The sequence below is a fragment of the Cetorhinus maximus genome, chromosome 35 (assembly GCF_964194155.1).
Source record: "Cetorhinus maximus chromosome 35, sCetMax3.hap1.1, whole genome shotgun sequence".
In the NCBI taxonomy this organism is placed as follows: Eukaryota; Metazoa; Chordata; class Chondrichthyes; order Lamniformes; family Cetorhinidae; genus Cetorhinus; species Cetorhinus maximus.
The window spans coordinates 6,413,146-6,428,282 of record NC_135913.1 but is presented as its reverse complement, the minus strand read 5'-3'; the positions used below and the strand labels follow the sequence as shown (position 1 = coordinate 6,428,282).

General features: G+C 42.9%; 1 protein-coding gene across 3 annotated transcripts in view; it reads right to left on the bottom strand.

The window, feature by feature from the left end:
* The window catches only part of LOC144671979 (uncharacterized), a 70,262-nt gene that overhangs the window by 1,659 nt on the left and 53,466 nt on the right, over nucleotides 1–15,137 (bottom strand). For 2 of the 3 annotated variants that reach the window (XM_078533916.1, XM_078533917.1), the window contains exon 7: nucleotides 8,735–8,836. In XM_078533916.1, the coding sequence (XP_078390042.1) occupies nucleotides 8,735–8,836 (102 nt within the window). Of the gene's footprint in view, nucleotides 1–7,317; nucleotides 7,407–8,734; nucleotides 8,837–15,137 lie in introns of all 3 variants that reach the window. The other variant, XM_078533918.1, reaches the window with a different exon arrangement.

Here is a 15,137-nt window from a genome sequence, read left to right as displayed (position 1 = left end):
CAATCAATGACGAATTCACTGCTCTCCGGGGAAACAGTTCTGCAGATTAACAACCCTTCGACTGAGCAAAAGAAAAACCTCCCCATCTTATCTTAAATGCGAGACCGTTTATTTTCGCTAGTTCTAGACTTCCCCACAAGGGGTGTCATCCTCTCAGCATCCATCATACCAAGTCCCCTCAGGATCATAGATGCTGCAATAAATTCGGCTTTCATTGTTCTAAACTCCAAAGGGAGTTCGATTCTGGGAGTCCAATGGAAGGCCGACTTGCTTATACTTCGTTATAAGATAATATCTGGATCTCGGGAATCAGTCGAGTAAACCAGCTGTCATCTGGTTATAATACAACAGTATTTGTTTTTAAGGAAATACGTTAAAACCTTACGTAGTACTCCAGATGAGGTCTAAGAAAGGCCCTGGTCCCCACTTTTAAACTCAGTTCCTCTTGCAATAAGCGCCGCCGTTTCATTTGCGTCCCTTATTGCTTGCTGCCCTTGCGTGCTAATATTTGGCGATTAATGTACCAAGACACACACATCCTTCCATATGTACAGCTCTCCAGGCCTTTCCCTTTCATGAAATACTGTCATATCAATCTTATGCAAAGATAAACACGTTCATATTTTCCCACATTGTACTGCAAAAGCCAAAAGTTTTCCCACTCACTTAGGAACTTAGGAACATATGACTTTGGAGCAGGAGTAGGCCACTTCGCTCTTCGAGCTTGCTCCACCATTCAATATGATAACGGTTGATCTGGTTGTGGTATCATATTTACTTTCCTGTCTGCCTCCAATGATCCTTGAGTCCCTTGCCTTCCAAAAGTCCATCTAACTCAACCTTGAATAAATTTAAAGGCCAAAACTGGCTGGAAATGGAGCCCGGGTTATCTGCTTGGTAACTATGCTCACCATGATTCTACCATCGCTAAATATAACACGCCTAATAGACTCTGAAGGCCTTTTATAATGTCTTGTTAAATTACTTTCATGCACTAACTTGTGTGATCGGCAATTTTTTTATATCATACATTCATTCCTTCATTCACATCATTGTTACAGTTGAGACTCTAGCACTGATCCCTCTGACACTCCACTAATAACAGATTCCCAACACAAAATGACCGATTTGTCTTTACTCTCTCTCCCGTGTTCGATAGAAAATCCTCTCTCCATGCTAATATATTACGCCTCACACAGTGAGCTCTTACTTTGTGCAGTAATCTTTGATATGGCACCTGGTCAAATGCCTTTCGGGGGTCGAATAATACCATATCTACTGGTTATGTTTCGTCTATCTTGTTTATTTCTTCGGCTAATAAATGCTTATAAAATTAGTTAAACATGACTCCCCTTCCATAAAACCGTTACGGCTCTGCCTGACTGCATTGTGATTCTCTACATCTTCCGCGATTACCTATTAGATAATTGATTTCAGCATTTCCCTATGGTAGGCTTTCGGTAACAGACCTACAGTTTTCTGTTTTAAGTCACCATCCATTCTTGAATATTAGCGATATTCAAATCTGCTTGAACATTTCCAGAAAATAAAGAGCTTTGGAAGATCGCAACGGATTTTTCAAATATCTCTGCGGCCACTTATTTTAAAGCCCATGGCTGAAAGACATCAATCCTTGGGGCTTGTCAACCTTTAGTACTATTTTTATTCAACTAAGTTTCCCCTAGTGGGTTCGATTGTTTTAAGTTCTTCCCTTCCTTTTACCATTTGATTTTAAAGCATTTTTGTATGTTTTTGTGTGGTCTACAATGAGAACAACCACAAAATGTTGTTCAGTTTTTTTTGCTCCCATTTCGTCATGACCAATAATAATACCCGAATATCATCCTCCATGGACAAGTGGTCACCTTTCCTTTTTAATTACAAGATAAGGGCTAATGCTGCTGGTAATATTAATTCGTATTGATATAATATATTATTGTTTCATTAATAGAAATGACAGAATCTGGACAAATGTTTAATTGTCAGCATTGCAAACTATATCCATCGGGGGCCACAAAGGTCAAAACGCATTCCTCCACTACCTACAATATATGTTAATAACCTGAATTAAGGGACTGTGTGCTGTAGCGAAAAGGGCTGATTATACAAAAAATATATGAGGAAACAATTGGTGAGGATGAAGCAAAAGCCTGCAAAGCGATGTGGATAGGTCAATTGATTGGAAAATAATTTGCCAGCTATCGTATAATGTGGAGAAATGTGAGATTGATCCACGTTGGCTGATGAATTTATCGCTTTAGTCAGCAAGGAATTGTGGGCAGCTCTTTCTGTTTCGGAAAGTTTATAGTTGAGGGACAGCACTTTCAACTTAAGCGGGGCTGCCCAAGGATGTCTTGCCTTCTTCCCACCTGCAATGGGCGTGTTGGAATTATTAGTAGTTTGATTAACCTGACTTGCCGTGGCATGAACGCTTCTTCCATAGCTAAAATAAAATAGCGTGATTTTATCCAGTGCTCTGGTGCAAGGCAAGCGTGCTAGATAGGAAGAATATAATAACAAACAATTTAAATGCAGAGATGTTACGTAATTGTGTGATGACAAGTGATCTCAGTGCCCCTCTTCATGAAATACAAAACGTTAGCATGCATGTCCAAAAAGTAAATAGGAATGCAGATGAAAAGTTGGCATTTATTGCAATGCAGATTGAATATAAAAGTGGGATAATATTGCTTGAACTATTAAAGGCATTGGTTAGAAAATGCACAGAGAACTGAGTAAAGCTTTGGTCTCATTATCCTTGGAGAGACTTGTATTGGAGGCAGCACAGAAAAGGTCCATGAGATATATTTATAGGATATAGGGGTTTCATATGACGAAAGGTTCAGCAGTTTCTGCCTATGCTCACTGGAATTTAGGAAAATAAGAGATGATATGGGATTCTGAGAGCGCGTGACAGGGTTGATGTGGAGCAGATCATCTTTTCTTGGGGCAATTTATAACAAGGGGCGGGGGGGGGTGGGGGCGTTTCAAAATAAGTCGTGACCATTTCAGACAAGGATAGGAGCAATTCATTCTCAGCAAGGATATTAGTATTTGGAATTCTCAACTTTAGAGAGCTGTGGAGGCTAAGCCATTAAGCATATTCAAGGCCGTAACATCAGTTTTTAGAGCGCTAAGGGAAGGTAGCGATATGGGGAACAGATGGAAATAAAAGCAGTTAATGTGGAGAGCACAGCCGGCAAGATTTCATTGAATATTGGACATGGTTCTTGCATCCTATTGTGTAGCCCTTGTCCTATTTGCAATACATTTATGAACTTGAGTTTGTGTAATGGTGTAAGGCACGAGACGATAAGTCATCTGCCCCTTTCACTTCTCTCCATGACTTGATTGAAATAGAAATAGATTAGAATGTAAAGCAGTCCACAGCTTATTGTCTTCAGGTGAATTATATTGCGCAAAAAATCAACTTGTTTTTATACGGCGCCCTTAGTGTAGGGAAACATCCCAGATAACCCCCAGATTTTTTTTCAAATTTTCTTATTCCAAGAAAGAGATAGTAGGATTCGAGAACCAAGTGCCGAACTTTAAGGTTGGCAGGAGCGCGGCCCACACCGGCCGACTCCAACAGCACCACTGCCATTTTGCAATCTAATGAGTTGATGGGCATAAAAGCGGGACACGATCTTGGGTAGTCTCGCCTTGGAGAGCTCCCGCAACAGCGCTGCAGTGGCCGCAAGAGGCACTAGAGGGAGCTGCTGAACACTAATTCCTGGCAACACGAGGACCATGTAAGTGTCAGGGGCCGCAGGGCGGGGTCGGTAGAGAAGTATTGTTGGTGTCGCCAGTGGGGGAGCAGGGTCTCGGGAGATAGGGTGCTGGGACATAGAGCTGCGGATGTCACCAGGCCTTCAAGGGGGTGGGGGTGGGGGGGTGGCGGGGGTGGCGCCGGCAGTCGCAAGAGCGCTACAAATGGCGGCGCCGCCCCAACATCCCCTTGCTGCTCGAGGACGAACTTTCTTCATTTCCTGGTTTAATTTCCTTATCTGGCATCTGCCAGCCTGCCAAAAATTGCTGACTAAGTGGGCTTAATGAGCGGGTCTGCCGTCCGTAGCCCTGTTCGGCCAAGTGGAAAATCGCTGCGATGCAGGTGTGGGAGACGGCCCGGAGCGAATACAGTCCCTGCAATATAAACCAAAATTCCACCACCGACAAACCCCGCCCCCTTGAAAGCCTGGTGACATCCGCAGCTCGGTGGCCCAGCACCCTATCTCCCGAGACCCTGCTCCCCCACTGGCGACACCAACAATACTTCTATACCAACCCCGCCCCCCGACACCAGACCCCGCCTCAAAACTGCCTGAGTGAGGAGTGGAAGCGTCAAATTCTGATTAGAATCTTGGTCAATTATATGAATTTTGCTGGTACGGAACGTCAGCATTGCTGAAAAAATGTGACAACGCCCTACAGGAAACTTCCAAGAATGCTAATATCAGGGAAGACAACAATTAATACTGGATATGAAGAGCCATGTGTACTATAGGCCCCCGAACAGTCAGGGAGAGATAGAGTGTCAAATACATAATGACATATCAGAGAAGTGTACGTATAATCAGGCAGTCTTGGATTTTAACTACTGAAGTAGTTTTATTTTGCAGGGTAGGGAGGGAGAAAATCATTATATTGCATCTAGAAAACTTTCTTTAGTCAGTACGTTGAAACGCAATAAGGGAGGGGGGCGTTCTGGTCCTGATATTCGGATATGAGCCTGGGCGGGTGGAAGACGTATCAGTAGTGGAGCATTTTGGAGATCGTGAGCATAACTCCGTTAGATTTAGGATAGTTATGGAAAAGGATAAATTTGGGCCGGGAATAAATTTTCTAAACTGGGGAAATGATAATTTCACTGAGATTAGATACCATTTGTCCCAACTGGACTGGGAGCAGCCATTTGCAGATAACGCTGTGTCAGAAGAGTGGGAGGCATTCAGGGAGGAAATAGTGAGATGCATGGCAAATGCATTCCTGTTAAAACAGAGTCGGGGGGTGTAGGGGGTGTGGGGCAAGGAGCGTGAGGGCGGCCCAAGTCCGGAGTACCCTAAATGTCAAGGGACATAAAGATTCGGATTAAGTAAATTAAAAATCTTATTGCAGGTGCCGTGGGCTCAATACGGCATAATCCTAGAGGAGTATACAGAAGTGCGGCGGGACGTGGGGAGGAGGGGAGAGTGGGGCGACTTAAAAAAGGGAAATACCGAAAGGTAAGGAATCGCATGCGAAAGCGTTGATGGGTAGAATAAAGGGAGACCCAATGTCTTGATTTAAAAAAAAAACATAAATAGGAAGAGAATACCTAGCTAAAGAGCAGGGCCAATTAGGGACCATAGAGATCATCTGCTTGTGGACCCGAAAGACGTGGGTGCACTCCTTAATGAATACTTTTTGTTGGTCTTCACAATGGAAAATAATAGACGCAAGTACAGACATCAATGTGGAGGACTGTGAAATGCTGGAGGAAATTAACATAGACGGGAGATACGAGGCACCAGCGGGTTTAGCGGTCTTACAAGTGGATAAATCCGCATGTCCGGATGAAGTGTGTCAAAGGGTGTTGAGGGACGAAAGGGAAGAAAAATCAGCGGTCCTGGCAGGAATTTTAAAATCCTCTCTGTCCGTACGTGAGGTGCCAATGGGCTTGACGGCTGCTTACGTGTTCCATTATTTAAGCAGTGAAAGAGTAGACGAGGGAATTTCAGGCCAGTCAGCTTAGCCTCGGTGGTGGGGGAGTTACTAGAAATAATTCTGAGGGACAGAATATATCTGCACTTGGAGAGACACGGAATAATCAGGGATGGCCTTCGTGGGTGTGTTAAGTGCAGGGCGTGCTTAGCAAATTTGACCGATTTTATTGAGGAATTAAGAAAGAGTGTCGATGGGGGTAATGCATTTGATGTGGTCTACATGGACTTAAGAAAGGGTTTTGATATGGACCCTTCTTGCAGAATGTGGAAGAAAGTAAGAGTCCAAGGGACGCAAGATAACGTGGCACGTTGGATCCAGAATTGGCTAAGAGGCAGGAAATGGAGGGTGATGGTAGAGGTTTCTGTGGCTGGCAGTTTGTTTCCAGTTGGGTTACGCAGGGCTTGGTGCTGCCGCCGTTGCTGTTTGTGGTGTACATACATGATTTGGACTTTAATATAGGGGTCATGATCAAAAAGCTCATAGATCACACAACAGTTGGTAGAGTGGAAAGTAGTGAGGGGGATGTCCGTAAACTGCAATAGCATATTAATGGATTGATCAGATGGGCAGAACAGTAGCAAATGGAATTCAGTCCGGGTAACTGTGAGGTAATGCTCTTAGGGAGGGCTATCATGCAAAGTACCGAAGGTCAGAGGGACCTGAGGGTGCATATCCACAGATCCTTGAAGGTAGCAGGGCAGGCTGACAAGGTGGTTAAGAGCGCATATGGGATAGTTGCCTTTTTTGGCTGAGGCATAGAACACAATAGCAGGTAGGTTATTCTGGAACTGTATATGGCGCTGCTTAGGCCACAACTGGAGTACAGCGTGCAGTTCTGGTCGCCACATTTTAAGAAGGATGTGATTGCATTGGAGAGGGTGTAGAGGACATTTACCAGGATGGTGCATGGTCTGGAGCGGCTGTGCTATGAGGAACGATTGGATAGGCTGGGTTGTTTCCATTGGAGCAGCGAAGGTTGAGAGGGGACCTGATAGAGGTGTATAAGATTATGAATGGCAGAGATAGGTTTGATATGAAGGCACATTTTCCCCATTAATAGGGCTGACAATAACAAGGGGTATAGGTTAAAGTTTAGAGGTAGAAGACTAAGGGGGAGTTAAGGAGTGATTTTTTTTCACCCAGAGATGTCGTGGGAGTTTGGAACTCACTGCCTGAAGGGGTGGTAAATGAGAAACCCTCGTAACACTTTCGACGTATTGAGCTATTCACTTGGGTTGCCATATGCTCCAGGGCTATGGAAATTGTGATGACTGTAGTCAGGTCTTTGTTACCGAGCACGGGCACAATGGGCTGAATGTCCTCCTTCTGTGCTGTAAACGGCTATAAGCCTGTGGAAGTGCACTTATGTTGGCAAGTGGCGTAGCCATGAAGAACGCAGCACTGATGGTGTCTTGACCAATCATGGTCAAGCTGCCTGGTCTAAATTTCAAACAATTCTTGGCAGACAACCATCATTCACCATCAGCGTTGAACTCTCATCGGCAATGCCTCGTGCCAACCGATCAGCACTCTCTTTGCATACAATATACAATGTTGTCTTCCCCTGAGGAAGAGTCAAACGGACTCGAAACGTTAACTTTTCCATTTCCTCACCACTGAGTGTTTCCAGAATTTCCTGTTTTTGTTTCAGGTTTCCAGCATCTGCAGTACTTTGCTTTTATATTAGTATTCTTGCGAGTGTCCTGATAAATGAAAAATGAAAAACTTAGACAAGTCTTTTTTTCAGCGATATGATTTTTAAATGGAATATTAATTCAGGAGGAATAAGTATAATGTTTGGGGAGGGGATCCCAGAGCCTAAATGGCTGAAGACACAGGGACCTGTCATGGGGCAATCGGAATGAGAGTTGCAAAAATCGCCAGAGTTGAAAGAGTGGCGAGATTTTGTGCCATTGTAGGACTGGAGGAGGTTACAGAACTAAGAAGCGGAGACTGTGGAAGGATATCAGGAAGACAATGGTATTTTTTTCTAATATTCTATGGCTTGGTATAACTGGAGTTGATTGAGCACAGTAAATATATTTACTGCCACAAATTCAGCGCTGTTCCTGTAGGAAGAAAAGCGGCAAATGGAATGCAACACAGATAAATATGAGGTGATATTTTAGGGAGGTCAAACATGACAAAGTGTTACGTAACAAAGGGGGGAATACTGAGAGGTGTAGAGAAAGTGAGTAATTTGGGATGAATGTTCACAAATCCCTGAAGGTAGCACAACAGGTTGACAAATTGGTTTAGAAGGCCTATAGAATTATTTAATTTGTTAGCCAAGGAATAGAATAAAAAGCTGGTAGGTTGTGCTGGGACTATACTTAACATTCGTTAGGCCACAACTTGAGTACTGTGTAAACCTCTGGTCACCTCATTACAGGAAGGATATTACTGTATTAGAGATGGCACAGTGGAAATTTTCAAGGGTTTTTCCGGGGCACGAAAATTGTAGCTAGGATAATATAATAGGAAAATATCCCTGAAGGGATATTTGACTCAGGTGTACAGTATTATGAGCGGCCTGGACAGAGCGAATGGGATAGGCCTAGATGCTTCGGCAGAGAGCTCAGTGACTAGGGGAATAGATTTAAAGTGATTGGTAGAAGGATTGGTGGAGAGATGAGAGGAAAAAATACGCAGAGACTTGTAGCGGTCTGGAACTCACTACATGAAACGGTAGTAGAGGCAGCAACACTGAATTCAGTGATAAGTTTACTGGATATGAATTTCAAGTGCCGTAACCTGTAGTGCTGCTGACCAAATGCTGCGAAGCGGGATTAGGCTGTGTGGCTCATCTGTCCACCGGTACAAATGCAATGGGCCAAGTGGCCTCATTCTGTGCTGTAAAGTTCCCATGATTTAATGGTTCTAAAGCATTTACCGGTAAACCTCTGTCTTGAATATATAAAGGCCACAATCAATACAATTACTTTTAATCATTTTAATTGTTTCACAATCATATAATTAAAAAAGCCTTACTTTGCGTAAATCCAATCAATGAGGAAATTGAATTTCTCACCTTAGCGTTCGATGTCTCTTCTATTCCATTCCAGATTGACAATCCCAAAGAAATTAGAGCGATTAAAAGACCGAATATGTTTGAAAAGAATACAACGGTCAACTAAAAAAAAAAAGACACATCGCTGGTTAACATATGGCCGCAAGAATATATGAAATATAAGCAGGGGTAGAACATGCAGCATGCAGCATCCGGCATGCGTTAAGATCGTGACAGATATTTGGCTTCTATTCAATGTTTCTGCCCGGCCCCCATAATTCTTCCTTTAGCTGGAACCCTTATGTAGAATTTAGTCTTGACAGCGGCGGGACATTGGCCTAATCAGATCCACGACCTATTATTCGTAGTATTTGATGTTTAGTCCCATTGATGGCGATTAAGTTGAGGAACTAATTAGTCGCTGCTGCATATAACGGCTGACCAATCCATTTTCTTTCACTACCTGAGATAAATTTCTAACCGCCTAAAACGTAAATTTCAGCATTGAATATGCTCGATGAATGAGCATTCAAATTCTCCGGGACAGATCGTTCCATAGAGTGATAGCACTCTGATAGAAGACGTTTCTTTGCAACTCATCCAAAATTGCTGACTTCGTATGGCGATATTGTGCTCGCTACTTCTAGACACCCCTGCCAAGCGAAAACGGTCGGTCGGCCTCGATCATTTCAAGCCCCTTCAGAATCAAAATGTTTAAGAAATTAACATCGTAATCTTCTAAAATCGAAGATTTAACTGCTTGGTCTATTCAGCCTCACGTCACCACCTGAAAGGCAAGTGTAACTTTCCTGATATGAGGATAATAAATCAGTGGCCAGCACTAAAATTGTTGCCTTCCCACAGACCTGTAGAATTTCAGCAGGCCTTATTTACTTTCGCATTCCAAACCCTTCGCAAAGGGGCTAACATGACATTTGAGTACGTATTTGTTTGCTGCCCTAGCATGTTAACTTTTTGTGTTTACTTGTACAACCATATGCTTTTCTCTGTGAACGATAAAATTTAGCTTTTCACACTTTAATATTATCCTGCTTTTCTATTCTTACCAGCACGTGAATAACCATAAACCTGGCCCCATTCTACTTCATATTTCACCTTGCTGCCCATTTACTTAATATGTCTATATCCCTTTGCAGCTTATTTGTGTTATCCTCACACCTTACCAACGCCCCGCCGTCCCTCGCCCCACACTCATTATCTTCATCAAACTTAAAAAGGCACTGTCAGTACCTTCACCTAAGCCAGTAATAGAATCTATTAACAGCTGAGTCCACAACACTGATCGTCATAGCAGCCCACTAGTTGTAGCCTGCCTAATTGCCTTTGTCCGTACTCGCTGCTTTCAAGAACCTTTCGCTATTATTAAATTCGGCCAACCCCATTAAACATTATTTTGTCTAATAGCTCTCTATGTTGAACTGAGGTTACAACAACCCTATAAATTGGACGAGGGAGACAGAAAGTAAGAATCTACAGGCCAGTTAGCCTAACGTGTTTCATTGCTAAAATGGTGAAATCCATTACGTATTAAAGAAGTCGTAGGAGGGGATTTCGAAAATAGGATGATAATTACGCAGAGTCAATATAGTTTCATGAAAAGGGAATGTTGTTGGACAAATTAATTAGAGATTTTCAAGGATGTAACGCGCAGGGTAGATAAAGCAGCAGATATAGTGTTTTCGGAATTTCAAATTCTTTCCCTACTGTACCACATAAAGCATTACGGCACTAGATTGATTGCATTCGCGGTTAATATATTAGCGTGGCTAACGAACAGGAAACGGAAACCTGGGATATATGGGCCATTTTTAATATTGGTAAACTGTAATTAGAAGGGACTCAACTCGTCAGAATCTATATTAATTTCTTGAATAAAGGAACCGAGTGCATTGTAGCCAAATTTGCTAGGAAATCAGGTTCTGAAGCGGACAAGAAGTCTCTACAAATGAGGTGTAGATAATTAAACTAATTGTGCAAAAAAATTGACAGGTGGAATATAATGTGTGAAAATTTGAAACGGTCCACTTTTATGCAAAGAATAGAAAGGCAACATGATTTTTAAGGTGAGAGATACATGCAAAATTCCGCGGTCCTGTGGGATCTGGGTCTCCTAGTACATGAATCACAAATAAAGTTAATATGCAGGTACATCAACTAATTGGGAAGGCAGGTGGAATATTGAGAGTGTTGGGACATAAAAGGGAAGTCTTCTTACAATTGAATAAGGCTTTTCTGAGACCATACCTGGAGTACTGAGTACAGTTTTTGTTCATTTCTCAATTGGTGAGGGAATCTCGAACTAAAGGGCGGTTTTAGGATAATTCAGAGACGATTAGGAATGTATTTCCTCTAACAACAACACATAAATAATTTGTACTGGAATGTTCCAACATGTTTTACGTTATAAAGCAACTTTTGATACCTTGCCAAATAAGGAGGTTAGGTCAGCTGACCTGAAGCTTGGTCAAAGACTTTTGCAGTGAAAGGGTGGTCTAAAAGGACAAAGGTGAATTGGAGAAGCGGAAAAGAGTAACTGGGAAGGGGGGGGGGGGGGCGGAGGGGGGTGGTGTGCTGATTTCAAAATTCTGGGCTTAGACAGGGTTAGGCCACGCATGAGTTGGATTTTCAAACTTATAATGTTGCTTGACTTGGAGCGAATGATTTCCAGATAGCACGTGTTTGTTATGGGAACGGGACTTCCTGTCCTTTTTAAGAGGGGCAGCAGTTTTCGACACGCTCAAATTCAGGGGTGAAGAATTTGAATATCAGCCTGGAGAGAGTTGGAAGTTTCGAATCTAAAGATAACGAAAATAAGCCCAAACTACCACATGGGACAATGGAGGCTGGGTCATTGAATATATTCAAGGCACTGTAAAACATATTCTTTCATTTACAAGGGAATTAAGGGTTTTGAGATGGAGGCAGGGAAGTGGAGCTGAGGCCACAAACAGATCAGCAATGATCTTATTGTAAGACGGGCCGATAGCTGCTTATATTTGTTTAGGTCTTATCATTTTATATTTGCCCGCGAAACAAAAACTGGTGGGAGTGAAGGTAACAAGTCATGAACATAACTGTGTTGGTGAGAATATAGCTATTAAAGCGTTCGAAGATACGTCATTGTTTTGATTCCTAAAGCACAAGCCTAGAAATGTGGCGAAGACCTCAATCCTGACACCCACCCGTCCGCCCCCCCGCCGCCCCCCCCACCCCCACCCCGACCCCATTCGTTTAGGTGGTCACTGATATGTACCTCATGTTCAATTTCACGCCTTAGCTCCAGAACTTGTGATACAATTAATCCGCAAAAAAAAATAAAAAATCTATCGATCCCTATCTTAAAAGCCGCAAATGACTCCTACCATCCGCTGCCATTTCTGGGAATAGACCCATATTTACACGAATCGTTTTGTGAAGGATTCCTTCCTGACATAATCCATTCAAAAGTCCAGCTCTCATTTTAAGATTATTTCCCACTTTTCTTGATTTCCCCGCACAGGACTTTTCCATGCCAACAATATGAACTCAGTTTGACATTTCAAACATCATGACCAGATCACTCCCAATACGTTGAGTTTTGTGACATTCTTTTTAAGCTATTTAACTAATATATTTAGCTAGAGATTTAATCGTATAATAAGAACTTCGAACGCTACCGTAGAGCCAGAGTAGCCTTAGAGTTGGATCAGTTTTTAAAACGTGGAAAGTATACACTGGTTAATCCATGTCCCTTTAAAAAACTAAACGTAAAGGTGAATCCCGTTCCACACCATCAGGAACAGCAACTTCAATTTTTGTAAGTTTTGTAAATAAATAGTCGTTTGTCCGGACAGGACTGGAGCATCACCGAAAAAAAAACATTTTGCCGAAGATTTTTGTCTTGCATTCGCAAGGACAATCGCAAGAAAAGTGATATAACGGCCAACATCTTTATACGGCAAGAGAGTTGACAAGCGGACTCTGATGGGTAGAGGTGTTGGAATCGAGAATGTACCAGTTAGTGGTGACTATTAGTTAATAGGCGCGCATTGTTTGAAATTTAAACCAGGAAGCTTGACTCGGATTGGTCTTGGCATTGCCCGAACGGATGAACCAGCCAATCACCATCACTTAATTTGTTTAGCTGAAAAAAGGCACATTGTGTGTACATATAATTTTATGTGCGAAGAACAAGGCTCTGTGTATTAATGTATGTAGCTTCCAGTACACGCAAATGCGCCATACAGCGAGCCCGACTGACAATCGTAAGTTCGTTGCCAACGTAATTTTAGGACATTGAGGCCTATTTGACAAATTTTGTCCAATTGCGGAATCATATTTCACGTTCGAAGCCGTAGTTTGAATTTTCCAAAAACGGTTTGTTGTGTACACTCCGTAACTTGCCAGTTTTTACCTGCAGAAGGGACATGCTATTTGATATGAACCTCCAGTCTAGGGAAAGTGCATCCACCAAACTTAGCATCACTATGGAACAAAAACAAAAATACCTGGAAAAACTCAGCAGGTCCGACAGCATCTGCGGAGAGGAACACAGTCGACGTTTCGAGTCCGTATGACTCTTCATGATACGGACTCGAAAAGTCGACTGTCTTCCTCTCCGCAGATGGTGCCCGACCTGCTGAGATTTTCCAGTTATTTTTGTTTTGTTTTCAGATTTCCAGCATCCGCAGTATTTTGCTTTTATCTTAGCATCACTATGGCACTGAAATGCACATACCGGATGACTCATTTGTGTGAAAGGCAGAAAGTCTCTCTGCATTGATGGCAACATCCTTTTAGTGGCGAATACGCTTGTTTTGCGACTGCACAGTAGCGGCGTGAAACAGCTCCTATTTGCTGAGCATCGTGGAAGCTCATGAATGGGGTATATCTTTCGGCATAAAAGTGCTCTCTAAATCAGGTTATCCAAGGCATCTCAAAAATTGTGAACCACAACAATCGGGGAGATTCGTGACTTGGGGCAATTTAATGTACCTCCAGACCTGCCGAGTCATAAGAATAGAAACTTTAGGACAACAATGGTCTGCTCCACTATGGCCCTGGTGCTATCATTGGCCCTCATTATACCCCATTTCTGCTTCACGTCTGTACATCCTCACAGGTATCATTAGCCATAATTTCAGTGGATTATCTAGTAGTCATACCCCCAAGGAATATGGGCCAGTGAAAAGGCCTATAATCTGTGAGTGCCTAAGAATTTATGAGTCACGATGCTGCCCGGTTACGTGGCACAAACATGCATAACCCGTTGATTACGGTCGCACACCAACTGCACTTTGATCAAGTGGAAGCCCATTCTGTTTTTGAAGCTGAATGGCTGTACAGTAGAAGCCTTGATTTCTAGGTATGTGCAGTCAATTGATCCTTGCATGCTGGGAAAACTGCAATCACTGCAAATGATCTATGCATTTGACATTGGGCATCCTAGCGGAAGTAAATGTAATTGCCAGCACTTTGTATCATTGCAGCTGTGAAGACCTTAACGCAATGGTGTGCAACAGGCTGTGTTATCCCGCTGAGTTATCCGCAAGCTGCCTGGGATAAGTGTATTTCAAATAAATAAGCACTACAGTAAACTTCAATGAGTCAGGCATTGGCTAGCTCCCATGGCAGTTGGATGAGATCCCCTCTGCAACATCTCAAATAGTGATGTCACTGTCGCTCTTGGAAGCCTGAGGCTTATTTTGCGCTGTGCCTCAATCAGTTGAAGTTAGCTGAATCGCTGCACGTATACCCTTTGGGTGGCATAAGCTCGTCTTCACTTCCGATGAGTGTATTTGGACTCCTCCTGACCCTCGAAATATGGCGCCGCTCTGTCGCCTTCATGAGGATCGACAGCAACCAGATCCTCCCTCTGTTCCTTTATTTTTCTCATCCTTCTGCTTCTTCTCCTTATCCATCTCTCTCCCTCAATGGAGGTTGTGCGTGTAACGGAGATAACAAGCACCATGTGGCTCAGAAGCCTTTTAACCCCTTATCCCTAGGTAATTCAGAGGGCAATAATCCATCGAAATGTCCCCCTGAATCAGAGGGGAGTTCTCCTCATGAAAAAAAAACAGAAGGTTCCTCTGTCCACTTAAATGACCAGTTCCTACCTGTAATCGAGTTTGAACTGCCAAGCTGTGGCTCTGGTCTGAAGTGCATTTAAAAATCCTCCCAATAATCTTGCCCTTAGAAAAACAAAACGGATTCATAACCTGTCGTATGCCTCGCCCTGACGCCGTATTATTTCCTTCGGACCGTAGCATTGGGATTGGTATTAAATTAGTCGAATTTCCTGCTAAAATGATATATACATAATGCGGACGAACTCCCCATTTTGGACTGGCCTGCCGTAATATCGCAAACCGGCGTGATGCATCGTAAACGTTGCCCGATAACAGCATGCTACGCAATATGCTCT